Here is a 14,796-nt window from a genome sequence, read left to right as displayed (position 1 = left end):
GAGGCAATGGATATTCATTGGATACTTAGTTCACTCAATGCTTAAAATTTAAAGATTACAAATTTAGCCCAATTGTTAAGACATGTACGTTTGATGTATGCGCCCCAACGACTGATTCCCGATCAATACAGAATATTCAGTATTGTTTCCAGTTATTTATGAAACTGGAAAATAATGGTCGTTGATGCTCTGACTACTACTAAATTAAAAGGTGTATTAATGGAAAGCCTTCGTGATGAATAATGTGAGAATACTATTATTGAGATGTAATTAGAAGATGTTCCAAATAAATACGAAATTTTCCCAAGCATATTCTAAGATATCATAGAAGTGATTCAAAAATGCTCAATAAAATATTGTGAATATTTTTTTTCAGCTGAGAGAATAGTTTAAGTTCTTAATTTTTGACAAATATATATCATCTGCATTTGCCTTGTTTTTACTTTCAAAATAAAAAGAAATGACTTCAGGCTAAATATTTCACATCGAAACATTGAAATTGACTAATGTTACTTTCGTAATTAAATGACTAATTATAGGGATTATATTTTACTTAGAAATATCGAGAATTTGTATAGGAAAAGCAATACTCATTGTGAAAAGAGTAGCATTCTTTCTTAAACTTTTATTTAGGCATTTTCTTGTGATAATGTAGAATGAAATAAAGACAATATGTCTCCTGGAATGTCACATTTATATACACATACACAGCAAAAATGAGGTGTTGAAACAACACAAAATCACTACCACTTTGGCGTGTTACTTGTGTGGCAATTCAACACCAAGCACATCGCCTTCAGAGCATATTAGAAATACCTCGTTACTGACTAAGTATTTGCATCGTTTTTTATTGTTTGGTATGGGCGAAGCTTTGGGAAATATATTTCGCATTTGTGGCAAATAACTAATAACATTCTATGTTTTCTGTAATCAGTCATAATAATATTGTAAACCTGTGAATCATCTGACAACAATTACACAGATAGCGGTGCTTCCATCTATTTTCTTTATCTGATATTCTTGTGTCTTAAGACTTATGAACAGATGATGGCAGGACTGTTGCCTAAGTAAGTGTTGTCAGACGATCCACAGGTTTACAACAATATTATTGTGACCGATTACAAAAAACATAGAACATTATTCATTACTTAGCATAAGTGCCAAATAATATATTTCGCAAAGCTTTGCTCATATTAAACGATAAATACTAATGCAAATTCTCTTAGGTAGTAACGAGTTATTGCTTATATGCTCGGAAGGCGACGTGCTTGGTGCTGAGGATACTCTCGATCGATATTTAATTTGATCCAAACAGCTGTGACGTACCAGACGTCAGAACAGCTGCATTTTGATTCCTTCCTGTTCCTCATCCCGGATTCTTTCTCTTGCATTACTTTTGAGCTCTGTCCGTAAGACTTATCTAGTCAAGGGCGTCCAGTGCTACGAGTTTGGCAAGTGAATTTATCCAACCTTGACGGCTATCCAAACGGGTCGTCTCACCTTTGCATCATCTCATCTCATCATTTGATCAGAGATTTCATACACAACCACACACCATTACGGCTTCGTGCCGCTGGTCTCGATTTGCTCATGGCGGACTCTGGCAACGCTTCTGGACCACCTATAGAATGCAGACACGGAGGTTTACCACCTGTTTTCGTAACTCCCTCCGCTAGCTCCACGAAGGTGGAGAGGCAGAGAGAGCACTGCGAAAGACGCCGCCGAGCCTCAGAGCGCTCAACTACCTCAACAGTGTCTAATTCCTCAAGCAGGCAACGATCTAGATCTCCACTTAGTCAGCCCAGCTATGCCAGCAAAGCACAATCTCCTCCTGCTAAGAAGCAACATACCGCCAATGACTCCGATATATCCGACATGGACGCTGAAAATTCCACATCATCACGCCGAGCATCAACTACGACTATTACACCACATTCACAGTCCTCATCTGTCCATTGCTTCCTATTGCAGAAATACGGTCCTAAGAATTCTAATGAAAAGTTCATTATCCTGCAACTTAGGAAATATCTACCCAGTCTTCCACTCCAGGAAGTTGTCAAAACGCGAAACGGATACATATTGAAGTCAAAGATCCAAATTTCCTCACGACAGTCCGCAATAAGGCATCCTTCGAAATTTTTGGTAACACCGCCATCATTACTTCTCTCACTTCTTCTCGACGTAAACAGCCACCTCCACCTAGACGACCTCCAATGCTTTCTGTAGTGATTCGAGGAGTTGATCCTACATACTCAGACGAGGAAATCCAAGCAGAATTACAGTATGAAGGGCATACTATTAACAAAGCCATCCGTATTCGTAATAACACTGGCCCAACTTATATGGTTAGAATCCTCACTTCATCTCAGGACACCATAGATACTCTTCTCACTCAAGGCGCCCTCATATACAAGCGACGACACAGGGTAGAACCCTCTCGGTCGCCTGCACCCTTACCTATTCGATGTGAGCGATGCCAAGCGTATAACAGCCACGCAACAGCCGATTGTAAAAATGCTACTGTTTGTGGTTACTGTTCTGGTCCACATCAAACGCGACTTTGCCCAAATATGGAACTTCCACCCCAATGTCCAACATGTCAAGATAGGCACCCCGCCTATAGCTATAAATGCAAAAACAAACCTAAGCCTGATGAATCACACCCGGAATTAGTTGCTCCACTCCGCACCCAGTCAGCATCAACCAACACTGAAAAACATGTCCTGTTGACAGTGTAAACACGGATTCCAAGCACTTTCAGCCGGACGCCAACCATCCATTACCACCGCATGTCCTAACTGTACCCATCCAGTCGGATGAAATAACAGCTGTGGTTCAGCGTAAGAAAAATACTGCTCCCGGCTTTGATAGCACAACTTACCGCCACATCAAGGAAAGCCCACCTATACTGCTCCAACTTCTGGCCCTTATATTTACGTTCATACTACGCACTGGTTTCTACCCCACTGAATGGAAAGTTTCAAAATGTCTCATGTTTCCGAAACCTAATAAATCTCCCAGTTCCGTCTCATCTTACAGACCCATCCAGTTAACGTCCACACTCAGTAAAATCTTTGAAAGGATCATCGTCAAACGCTTACATCCATATTTAACCGATCGCCATCTCATCCCGACCCATCAAGCTGGTTTCCGTCCTGGTTACTCTATTAACGACCAGTTGCTTCGTCTCACGACATTAATCACAAACCATTATAACACGATTCAGCCATCTTGTCTTCTCCTATTCGATCTGGAAAAAGCGTTTGATAAGGTATGGCATTTAGCGCTCATTTACAAGCTTGTCAGACTCCGGCTTCCTATGACCTATATTCGGCTCATATATCACTTTCTTGTCTGCCGTCTTACTTACGTTGCAATAAATTCTGCGCTTTCATATCCCATTTTTCTGTTATCTGGCGTTCCACAGGGATCTGCTTTATCACCTCTTTTATATTTACTATTCGTTGCTGACTTTCCAGATCTACCAAGGAACGTTCATCTGTTCCAATATGCCGATGACACGGCATTTCTTGCCCTCTGTCGCACCGTTCCGCAAATCAATCTTGCACTCCAGGAAGCTATAAATCGCTTTACACACTGGTGCCGGAAATGGAATTTAACAATAAATGCCGGAAAAACACAAGCCATAGTTTTCATCCCACCTCGCAAACGCACAAAAGTCCATCGCAATTCATCTCTTCTTTCATTACAAGTCAATAACGTACCAATACATCCTTCTAAAACTGTCACTTACCTTGGCCTCATTTTCAACCGTCACCTCACTTGGACACCTCACCTCAACTCGGTTAAAACTAAGGCATATAATAGACTTAATCTACTCAAAAGACTAACCGGAACTACTTGGGGTCTCTCTTCCCAGCTTATCCTTAATACATATAAAGTCTTCCTTCGCCCAGTGCTTACCTATGGTTCTCCAGCCTGGATATCAGCATCACCATCCTACTATGCCAAACTCGCAGTTTTAGAACGACACGCCTTTCGCATCGCTTATCGCATTTCATTACCCAGTCCCACCCGTGATCTTTACTCTCGTATTACATTTCCTGTTCTCAAATTTCACCTAGAAACGCTACGCCGTAAATTTCTCACCGATCGCTACTCTCGTCACCACCCACTACTTTTCGACACTATGCACTACCTTTCACTTCACCCATGCCGACCACGTTATTACTATACCCCTTTGCATCTCCTTTTCACACTCTATTGTTATACATTGCCCCCTAATCATCTCAACCTAGAACTTTTGGACGACTATCGTATTCATGCTCATCTCCCTCACGTATTTCCTTCATATACTGCACAGTGATTTTCATTTGTTTACTAACAGGGCTCCCCCAGTCTTCATCAGCCTAGCGTCGCCCCTAGGCAGAAGATAACAGCATTCGTTGATCTAACCTTTCCCTTGTGTTGTGGCGTGCTAGCACTTCATTTCATCCTTCACGTTCATAGCATATACTTATAATTACCATCCTCTATCATCTGTGTAATGTTTATAGTATCATAATTTATTTCAATTCTTCTGATTGCATTTTTATGATTTCTCTTAATGTTTATATTATTACTTGTGCATCCACCTGTCAGTATGTTTATGATCGCAAAGATCATAATGTCCATCCATAATCATATGTATATTTAGTGATGTAAATAAATGACGAAATAAAGCAAAATAAAGGTTGAAACTGTAACCATGCATCCCTTAGATCCTCTCCCACTATCCTAGTCCAACCATTTTCCTTTACATCCTATTCCTAAAAGAGGGCGTACCCCTCTAAGAGGTTGCTAACTTACGAGCTAGCTTAAAAAAAACTTGGTGCTGAATTAACACACAAGTAACACGCTAAAGTGGTAGTCATTTTGTGTTGTTTCAATACCTTATTTTTTTACAGTGTACGTATCATTTCGTCCCTCGCAAAACATAATGAAGCATACAATCTTGTATCTACTATTGAATATGGAATCAATAATTAAATTACGAGTCTTAATGTGCTCTTACGTGGCTGTAACTTATTCAGTAATATTTAGCAAATTCTACGTTTCAAACACCGTATAGTGCGAAATAATTATAGCTATGTTTTGTCTTTCAGGAAGTGAATATTCACGTTTAGAATTAAGCGTGGGATTTCACCGTGACGTCTCGTCCCACATGCTTCTTACCTACATGCCCAGTGGTCTTCTGGTGATTATTTCGTGGTGTAGCTTCATTATCAAGCCTGATAAAGTACCTGGAAGAATTGCGTTAGTCACTACTACACTTCTTACTTTGGTTACTATGTTCAACTCCCTCAGGTAATTTATTTTTATGCATTTTCGTCTTTTGTGTTAGGAAGATAAATTTATTGTCCATGCTCATAATTTTGCGCTTACATAAGAATAAAGTTTCTGCATGCACTGTCGTGTAAACAATTGATTTTTAGCTTATAAATTTAAGTTTCAATACACTGTTTATATTCACAATAAAATAAAACTCTCAATAGACTTAGCTTTAAAAGCTTTTTCGTTGACTACTATTATTTGCTAGTTCCTTTCATATCCTTATTAATCAGTGAGATTAAACAGTGACTATCTCGTTCCAAGTATTAAAATTCCAGAAATTTAATCCAAAATTGAATATACTGAGAGAACACCATTCGGTTTTATCAATGATCCTTAGTACCATAAATAAGTTGTAATCATTAATTGTACTGAAGTCCACAGAGATAATTAATATACTCCTTTCTTTAAGGTAGTTCCACCTATGGACAATATAAGACTTTCCAAGCAATAGCCAAGCACTATTCTCAATAACTACACAATCACGATTATAAAGCTAAGTATCTTCCGTAAAGACACAGTATATGTTTTATGACATTACGCGAAGACTCATACCATCAACTATATTAGTAGTGATGTATTAGTAGTGATGCTGTGCGTTATTAAAGCGAGCAAACCTCCCTCTCAGTAATTTCAACCACAAACTGTAAGAGTAAGTCTCCAATCTCCGAAAACAGACACATAATGTTTTATAAAAACCTGAGTGTTTCAAATGAATACTGAGAAAAACATATTACAGAGTTGGGGAGAATGCTATCTCTAATTATATTGGCCCATTTCAACTGCAAACAATTGAGAAGGCACGACATTATCAGAAAAAACATTAGATCATAGTCGACGCAATTGTATACTTTACGAAGGCTATTGTAGAATTTTTATTTAATCCTCGGGGGGTATTTAAGTCAGTTCTCATATTTGATTAATTTCAACTGAAAGAGTAGAAATTAAGTGAAAGCTTCAATAAACACACACATTTTTAAAAAGATCATAGAACTGCTTTTTAAACCTGGTAGGGAAGGTTAACTCTCTCGTTATCGATTGATTTCAAATTCAAGTAGTGGGAATTATTGTGAAGCCTCAAAAGTATACACCATATTCCACAAAAACGTAATATTTTTATGAAAGATTTCTTGCATAATATTTTTTATTCGGAGGGGGGAGTAATCCATATCACATCGGAGAGTAGATTCACCGCTCATTTTTGATTGCTTTTAATTCCAAGCGCAGGAGTTTATGGAAAATAGTCAAACAAAATATACATAATATGGTATCTAAACCGAATGAGTTTTACATAAGTTTTAGTGGAAATTTGAATATAACTGCTTTATTCTTTTTCTATTTTCAACTCCATGCATTGGGTAGCCTTAAACAAAATGTACGACATATTACACCAAACTCGAACCGTTGTAACAAAAATTATTGTGGAAATATTTTTTTATTATTAGACGGGAATAATCGACCCACTGCTTATTCTTGACTGATTTACATCCCAAGCACTGAAAATTACGAAAAAGAGTCAAAGAAAATGTCCAGTATATTGTATCAAAATCGAATGAATTTTAGAAAATTTATCGTAGAACTTTAAAAGAAATGGGGGGAGGGACTAGGTTGGTAAATTCGTTACTTTTTTACTGATTTAAACTTCTGCAGAGGGTATATTACGATGCCTCAAAGGAAACGTACGTTATATTAAGCCATAATTGTACATTTTTTAAAAAACGAAAATTATTGTGAAACATATTTTTGGAATTGACGGGTGGGAGGAGAATTCATCCTTTCATTCTTGGCAGATTTTAACCCCTAGGTGTGAGAATATTCATAATGCGATATAGAACATATACATTAAGTTTTGTCAAATTTGGATTAATTTTACGTCATTTATATTGAATATTTTCTTGTATTAAAAGTACATGTGCAAACTTCTAAAGTGCGTTGGGTTTAGTCCGTTTTGCGCCCTTATTGATGGATTGAAACTCCAAACAGTAAAGTTATTTCTACATGTTGAAAGAAGACACATCAAATTTCGTTAAAATTGGGCAAATTTTAAAAGAGTTATCGTGGAACAGACGGACGGACAGACATCTCTTACAGCATAAGAGATTCAAATCCAATAATCATAGTTGTGAGAAGAAGTGACCTAAAGTTTGTACGCTCCATCTAAATACATGAAAAAGTAAGTACATTTTTTACACTGCTGATCCTTCTTCTCACTGATTTCAATCCATAAAACACATACAGTCTTCAACAAAAATCTGAATGTGTTTAATAAATATTCAGGAAAATATGTTACATAAAATTGGGGAGAATGTTATTATTATTGGCTCATTTCAACTGCAAACGATGAAATAATTGGAATTTCTCAGAAAAATTAAAACATATTTAACAAAATATTTTTTACTAAAGTTATCATAGAAATTTTATTTAAAACTTCGAGAGAGCCCGTACATTTCAGGAAATTAATCGGCTTATGCAACCTGCTATTGATATATTTGTCGATTGGTGTAACATATGGAGACCGCAATCACTTGTATTTTTTACCACCAGGACGACGCTCCAGAGTGTACCATAACGCGACTTTACTACGCCTCCATGTTGAAAATACACCAGTTCCGGTTCATTCGACTTTGACTCACCTTGGTTGGTATCGTCTTTCGCAGTAAACTATCTTGGATCACACATCTTAAGAAGGTTGTCACCCAGGCTCAAAATAGACTTAATTTGCTTAAACGGCTAGTTGATACAAGCTGAGATTTACAACCCTCTGAGGTCCTACATACCTACAAAGCATTCATGAAAAGTACCTTAACTTATGGTCACACGGATTGGGTCTCTGCATCTGATAAATATTATCAAAAATTGTGTATCATGGAGAGACATGCCTTACGATTAGCATATAGAATCAGGTTATCAAGTCCAACTAGGTTCCTGTACTGTCACCGACGCTCATAAATATCATCGTTAAACTTTATCCGTAATTATACTTTTAATTCAATATTCTTCAAAAAACATTCAACAAACAACAAAAGGAAATAATGAATATTTCAAAACTAAATTGTGATTAATTAATAAATTCTTCATCTGTAAAATTGCTATGTAATTCCGTCTTTAAAATCGTTGTCAAGCACTGAAATCAGCTAGCTTTCACAATTCAACCTGTAAAATTATGCATTGACAAATATGATAACAAAAGTAAATTTCAAAAGTTCACGTCTTTACGTATTTCACCACAAATACATAAAATTCCATAACCTCGCCTTAAGTCAAATAACAAAACTACTAGACTTTTCCGAAGTCAGTGCAATAGTAGCATCAAAAACCTATCAAAAAACACCTTGTTACTAGTGTAAATCATATTGTTCATCTAAACAACATCAATAAGCAAAAGGAATATACCTGTTTCACGTTTATTAATGCCTAGTCATAAGTCAGTGCTTAAAAAATTTCAAATAAACACTTCTAATCAAAATTACACACATTAAAAACACTCCCCACAGATCCTATTCTTTTATTTCAACCAAAAAATTAATCACAATCACAATTAATATATAAAATTATCAATATCTAAATTATCTAAAGAAAAATTGGTTATTGCTATAACACCTCTTGCATACATTCCATTCTATGTAAATCATAAATAGCTCATAACATAATCACAGTACAATCTTTTCGATTTTCCATCCTTACTTCCACACTTGGAGCAGCTTCGAATCCGGTACATTACTACTCGGTTTGAGTTACACCATGAAATGCTACAGGACATCATACGCTATGATAGAGACAATGATGCACCACCACGATGCATGGAGTCTCCGCTGCAACACTATATGACACTATATCACCTCCAATTGGATCTTGCCACTAGAGACCCTGAGGTCTTTGCCATATATCATCCACGTCATCTATCACCTCACATTTATCCATATTATGCACTGTCACTACCTACTAATATGGGCCTACCTGTCTACATCAGTTCCTGAGTGACCCTAGGAACAGATAACAGCATCTGTCCACTAACAAAACCTCAGGAACTGATGATTTGACGTCTAGTGCAATTCATTCATTATCTTTTTATCATATCTTCCTTTTCAGTTAATATGTTATGTTTTCTACTTCGTTACTTGCTTTTTACCTTTATTAGCCTTCACGCATATATAATATTGTTATACTTTTCCCTTCTATACTCATTTTGTGCACCTATTACTTTTTGTTGTTATTGTTATTGTTTAATTTTCGTTCCCTTGGTTACTATTTATCAATATTGGATGTATGTATGAATTATTTAATAATTAATGAATAAAGAAAATCCCTTAAACCCACTATAATATTATGGAGTCCGAAATGTTTATGCATCACTCTCCCGAAGAAATGGCAAAACCCCTTAACCGAGTAAACGAAAAAGAGCAATAGTACGAAGAAATGGTAACCTCAGAGGTGTTTTCACACTTTTTTTTGCTTTGTTCTTGCAACAATACAGTGTGTTTGAAGGAACAATACCAGGCTAAAGATTGTTAGAAAGCGCAGTAACAAATAGATTGTTAGAAAAACAAGTGCATACATTACAGCAGCCATTTTGACATTTTAGTATGGTTAAAGCAACATGTCTTTGTTGACAGCCATAATAAATCTTGTAATGGTCTCGACAACCACTCTATGTGGTATTTTCAACTATGTAGCGGTTTTATAGTTACAAGTACCATAATTAACATAGCTATTAATACCATAAATATGTCCCGGACAACCATAATTTTTGTTGACCCAGCTATAGTTTTTTAACAATATAATATTGCACTCCCAATCATATTTCTTGCTGACGCTATATTAACTATACCGTTTTTAGAGTGTACACGCCCTGAAGTTTTGAATGTGATAAATTGAGATTTTCGAAAATACTTGCGGCTGACTGTAATGACTACAAAAGGCAAGGAGAATATCAATGCCAATAGTAATATATGATCAAACATTTGAAACATTTGGTGATTTGGCGAGACACGAATTTAGGAAGCGGCTTCGGGAGTGACAGAAGGTCAAAGCAGATAAAGATAAACAAAAGAAAGATATCAGAAAATGGTCGGACGAAGAAATCGAACTATTAATAAAAATAGTTTTAAACATGTCAAAAATAACCAAAATTGGACTTGAATCCCTTATGCACCGAACGTCCCAAATGCCAAGCGAGTCCAATGGTAGAAGCTATGCTAACACTCGCTTCAACAAAAATAATAATAATATTAGTATTAATAATAATATTACTTAGATAGAATTAAGGAATGCAAACAATGTATTTATGGAAATGCATTGTATAAATATCAATAATAAATAATAAATAGTATAAATAATAAACAACGTATTTATTTGCGGGACTAAATGAAAAGAAATAACTATTACTTTATCTTGTCTGAAATAATATATTTGCAGGCAAAAGTTGAAGAGCTCTTTCTGCGTGAAACCAATAGAAATTTGGTTAATTGTCTGCATGACTTTTGTAGTGTGTGCTCTTGTGCAGTACGCCATGATACTCTTAAGTATACGTTATGAATGCTTAACTGGAAAGAAGAAAACAAGGACAATGAATTCAAAAACATCAATCAGAGTTCAGTCAGCTAGAGATTCAGATCCAGCACCTCAGGAGGTAAGTCTTGTTTTCTAATCATTAGATATTTATTTATTTATTGCCTTGTTTCAACAGCACCGAGGTTAGAGCCATAAAACCCTCTCTTAAACCGAACTACTAACAAATAAGTGAAAACTATTTGATACAATAAAAAACGATATATTGATTCACATTACACACGCATATAAATAAACACAAAACACACACACACATGTTTACTAAGTACACAGTAAAGAATAACTTACAATACAAAACTATATAAATATAACAGCTGGAAAGAATCTTACAAAAGTTTTGTGTTATGTTTATCAAAGAATGGGTATATTAAGTGGACAGGTTCTGCTTTAACAAGTTTGTTGTTTCTAGGGCAAATTTTGATTTTAAGTTCCTCACACTGGGAGGTAAACTGTTCCAGAGACGGATACTAGTAGGCACGAATGATTTGCCGTATGTTCCTGTGTGATGCTTAGGAAGTAGCAAGGAATTACCTGCTGTAGTGACGTGGCCGTGACGGGCAACGAATTGATAATTATTGTTTAAATATACAGGGGCCTTGTTTGTAACAATGTTGAACACTTTTACTAAAATATGATGTTTCCTCCGAAGGTGGAGCGGTAGCCAGCCAAGCGTATTCAATGCCGGGGTAATACGGTCGTAACGACGGAGATTAAAGATAAATCGAATGCATGTTTTGTACATACGTTCCAATTTAGCCGAAAGAGTAGTGGATAGGTCATTATATACTACGTCGCAATCGCCAAATATAGGAAGCAGGGGCGCCTGAACCAACTGATTCTTTACTCAAAGAAAGTGTTTTAGTTTGTTAAGAGAGTGCATTGAAGAGCAAACTTTCTTGGTTGTATAAATTGCATGTTCGTTCCACGTCAGGTGATTATTCATTGTAATACCTAAATTTCTCACCTGTTTAGCGTAATCTATTTGTATGCCGTTAAGCATGATGGGAAGAAAGGTTGATGCCTCCACTTCTGTAGAGCAGTTCTTATATTCTGAAAGAATGTTGGCTTGTGTTTTTGCAGGACTAACCTGCAGAAAATGTTTATTAGTCCATTTTGCTAGAGCCTGTAAAACTTTATTCATTGCTTCCACTGCAGTATGGACAGAAGAATGTTAAAAATGCAAATAAACTTGCAAGTCGTCTGCGTAAAGGTGATATTTACATGTAAGAAGGACTGAGGAAATGTTGTTAATATAAATACTAAAGAGTGGTGGTCCTAAAATGGAACCTTGAGGTTCCCCTAATGTTAATCCAGAAAGATGAATCATTTTCGCAAGTAATGCGTTGCTGGTGGCCTTTAAGGAAGGAGAAAAACCACTGGATTGTAATTAATGCAAAGTTGTAAGAGTGCAGTTTAGCCAATAAGGTATCAGTATGCACGGAGTGAAAGGCGCGATTTGCGTAGTGGCTTTTCCTTTATCCATCGCGTGCTTAATATCGTCTATGATCTTTAAAACAGCGATGGAGGTGCTATGTTTGGGACGGAAGCCTGATTGATAGGGATCGAGAGAACGTCATATAAGCACAAGAAGAGCTGATGTTTGTTTATGTACAACTTTCTCCAGGATCTTTAGATAGCCTAAATAAGTAGGTGACTGATGTCTTCACTTTCTTCTGTGAGATTACATATTTGCAAAGCACTAATATGTAAGAATCTCAAATGTTTATCTTCTTGAAAAGATTATAGGCCAAGTTATTGTCATTTTGCAGTATAATAAAAAAAATGAAAGGAAAGGGGTTGGGATTCGAACAGAGGTCAAAATGTTTACTGTTTCTATTTCACAGGCACTCGCTATATATGTTCAATTACCGTACTTAGCAAGAATAATTGGTTACCTATTACGCGCACGTTGATTCGAGTCTGTAGAAAAGGTATTTTCTGTTTTTCAATATTTGCTTACGAAATATGATTACAGAAGACTAAACATGTTTGTCAAATATAGCGCCCTAATTTTAAACTAAGAAATCCAACATTCTGGTTCAGTTGTATCTCGTAATTCAGTTCCTTTTACTAAATGTTAAGTCAATTTCGCAATTTCTTTTCCTCTGTTGCTTGAAAAATCCCTCGAAAGTATGAATGCTGAAGTACACGTTTCTTGCTTATATTTTATTATTGTTTAATATTTCTTGAGAATATTTCCATATACTTTTTATCATTTTCACTTACTAATCACTCAATTTTAGTCAAAGGTGGAAGAAAAGTTGTAATATGTGCGAAAATTTGTGAACTATAGCATATTTCTACTGACAAATTTTCTGCGCATGGATGTACTTTAAAAGTAACATCAATTGAAGAAAAACACAAAAACTGTGAACTATTTCGAAGTTTTGATAATTTCCGTATACTTATAATAATATTTGTAAATAAAAAAAAGTAAATTTACTATTTATACATTTTTAAGTTAAGAAATTGTGATTATAAAATATTTCCATTACAAAAGAAAAATTTAATATAACTTTACCAACTTTCTACTTTCAGGGAGAAGAAACTATAAAATGCCCAAAGAAAAGATTGTTTCTACGTGTGTGTAAAACATGTGTATCTGCTGTAAAGCATATCCTCAAAAAGCAAGGAATTATGGATACAATGTCACTTATTGCTTTCCCGTTGTGTTTCTTTGCTTTCAATATATTTTACTGGAGTTATTATTTAAGTCATATGAACAGAAGTTGGAAGAAAGTTCTCAGTGATCTTCAGAAAGAAAATGAAACTTCGTAAGAAGAGAAATTTTGGACTCGTGTCGATTTCTAAAGAAAGGCATGCCATCTGTAGACACTAAAAATAATTTAATTATTTTTTCTGACAAGGTTTAGATGACAATACTATTTTACAGTGTGGCCCAAAAGGAGGTATACAGTCCCATACTGCTCGGCTCATGGCATTTTATGTATATCAAGACGAGTAGTGGTTTGTGATATGACCCTAGACTGTACCTGTTATCAAGGGGCGGGGTCAAATTTTCCCGTGCTATTTTCAAAGTCAATACCTGTATGAATAATAATAAGTAAATGATATAAAATGCCATGAGCCGATCAGTATAGGACTGTATACCTAATTTTGGACCACTCTGTATAGTCAGCTACTGTTAATACGATAATATCACTGTGATATGTGAGTTTTTGTTCAACTAAATCACAGACAATAAGAAAATAACTTGAAATTAGTAAACTGACGTTGTTGTACAATGATTACAGCGCTTCTGAAGTTCCCGAAGAACTAAACTGCTCTTCTAAACTCTTCTGACCTCTGGAGCATTCAAAGGATTTTGAAAATTGTCTATAATGGGCGGCTCGGAGGGAGATAATGGTAAATGACATTTCCTAACTTTCGAGTAAACTGGAAAAGAAAGTTTAACATTCCCATGCAATTCGATTTAAAGACACATACCAAACAAGTTTCCCCTGCCATCTGCAGGTACATTTCCGAAATTAAACTACCTACATACTGTTCTGTGGTTCGATTTCAACACATTCAACTTAACAAATCACTTTTACCGGAAGTAGCGCTTACCATTGTCTTCTCCGAGTCGCTCATATATTAACATCTGGCCTTGTAAGTATCCCAATATAATTTCTTGTGGAGTCACACCGTTTCAGATAGTCCAGTTTTTTCTCACTTTGTCTTTTGTCTTTTCTGTCATGTCATTTCATTTATTATCGTAATCAATTTTTTTATTCACTGTTTACTCAGTGGCGTATTAATAGTATTATTATCAAGTATAGTTCACAGTATGCTATCATTATTCATATGCTGTAAGTAAATGGGGGTATGAAGACCAACAGCTAACTTCTTTAAGTCAGTGTCGGAGTTGGCACTGTGATGCCAATGTTGATATGA

The 14,796-nt window shown here is 35.9% G+C and overlaps 1 protein-coding gene across 1 annotated transcript in view; it reads left to right on the top strand.

Moving 5' to 3' along the window:
- Positions 1-14,081, top strand: part of LOC145685372 (glutamate-gated chloride channel alpha-like) — a 198,619-nt gene extending 184,538 nt beyond the window's left edge. Inside the window, exons 10-12 of the mRNA XM_081757761.1 lie at positions 5,106-5,307; positions 10,747-10,960; positions 13,438-14,081. Of these exons, the coding sequence (XP_081613887.1) occupies positions 5,106-5,307; positions 10,747-10,960; positions 13,438-13,677 (656 nt within the window). The 3' untranslated portion in view covers positions 13,678-14,081. The remainder of the gene's footprint in view (positions 1-5,105; positions 5,308-10,746; positions 10,961-13,437) is intronic.
- The last annotated feature ends 715 nt before the right edge of the window (positions 14,082-14,796 follow it).

This window comes from Thermobia domestica, chromosome 5 (assembly GCF_964235325.1).
Source record: "Thermobia domestica chromosome 5, izTheDome1.hap1.1, whole genome shotgun sequence".
Lineage (NCBI taxonomy): Eukaryota > Metazoa > Arthropoda > Insecta > Zygentoma > Lepismatidae > Thermobia > Thermobia domestica.
The sequence above is the reverse complement of the archived record's forward strand: the minus strand, read 5'-3'. Positions and strand labels throughout refer to the sequence as shown.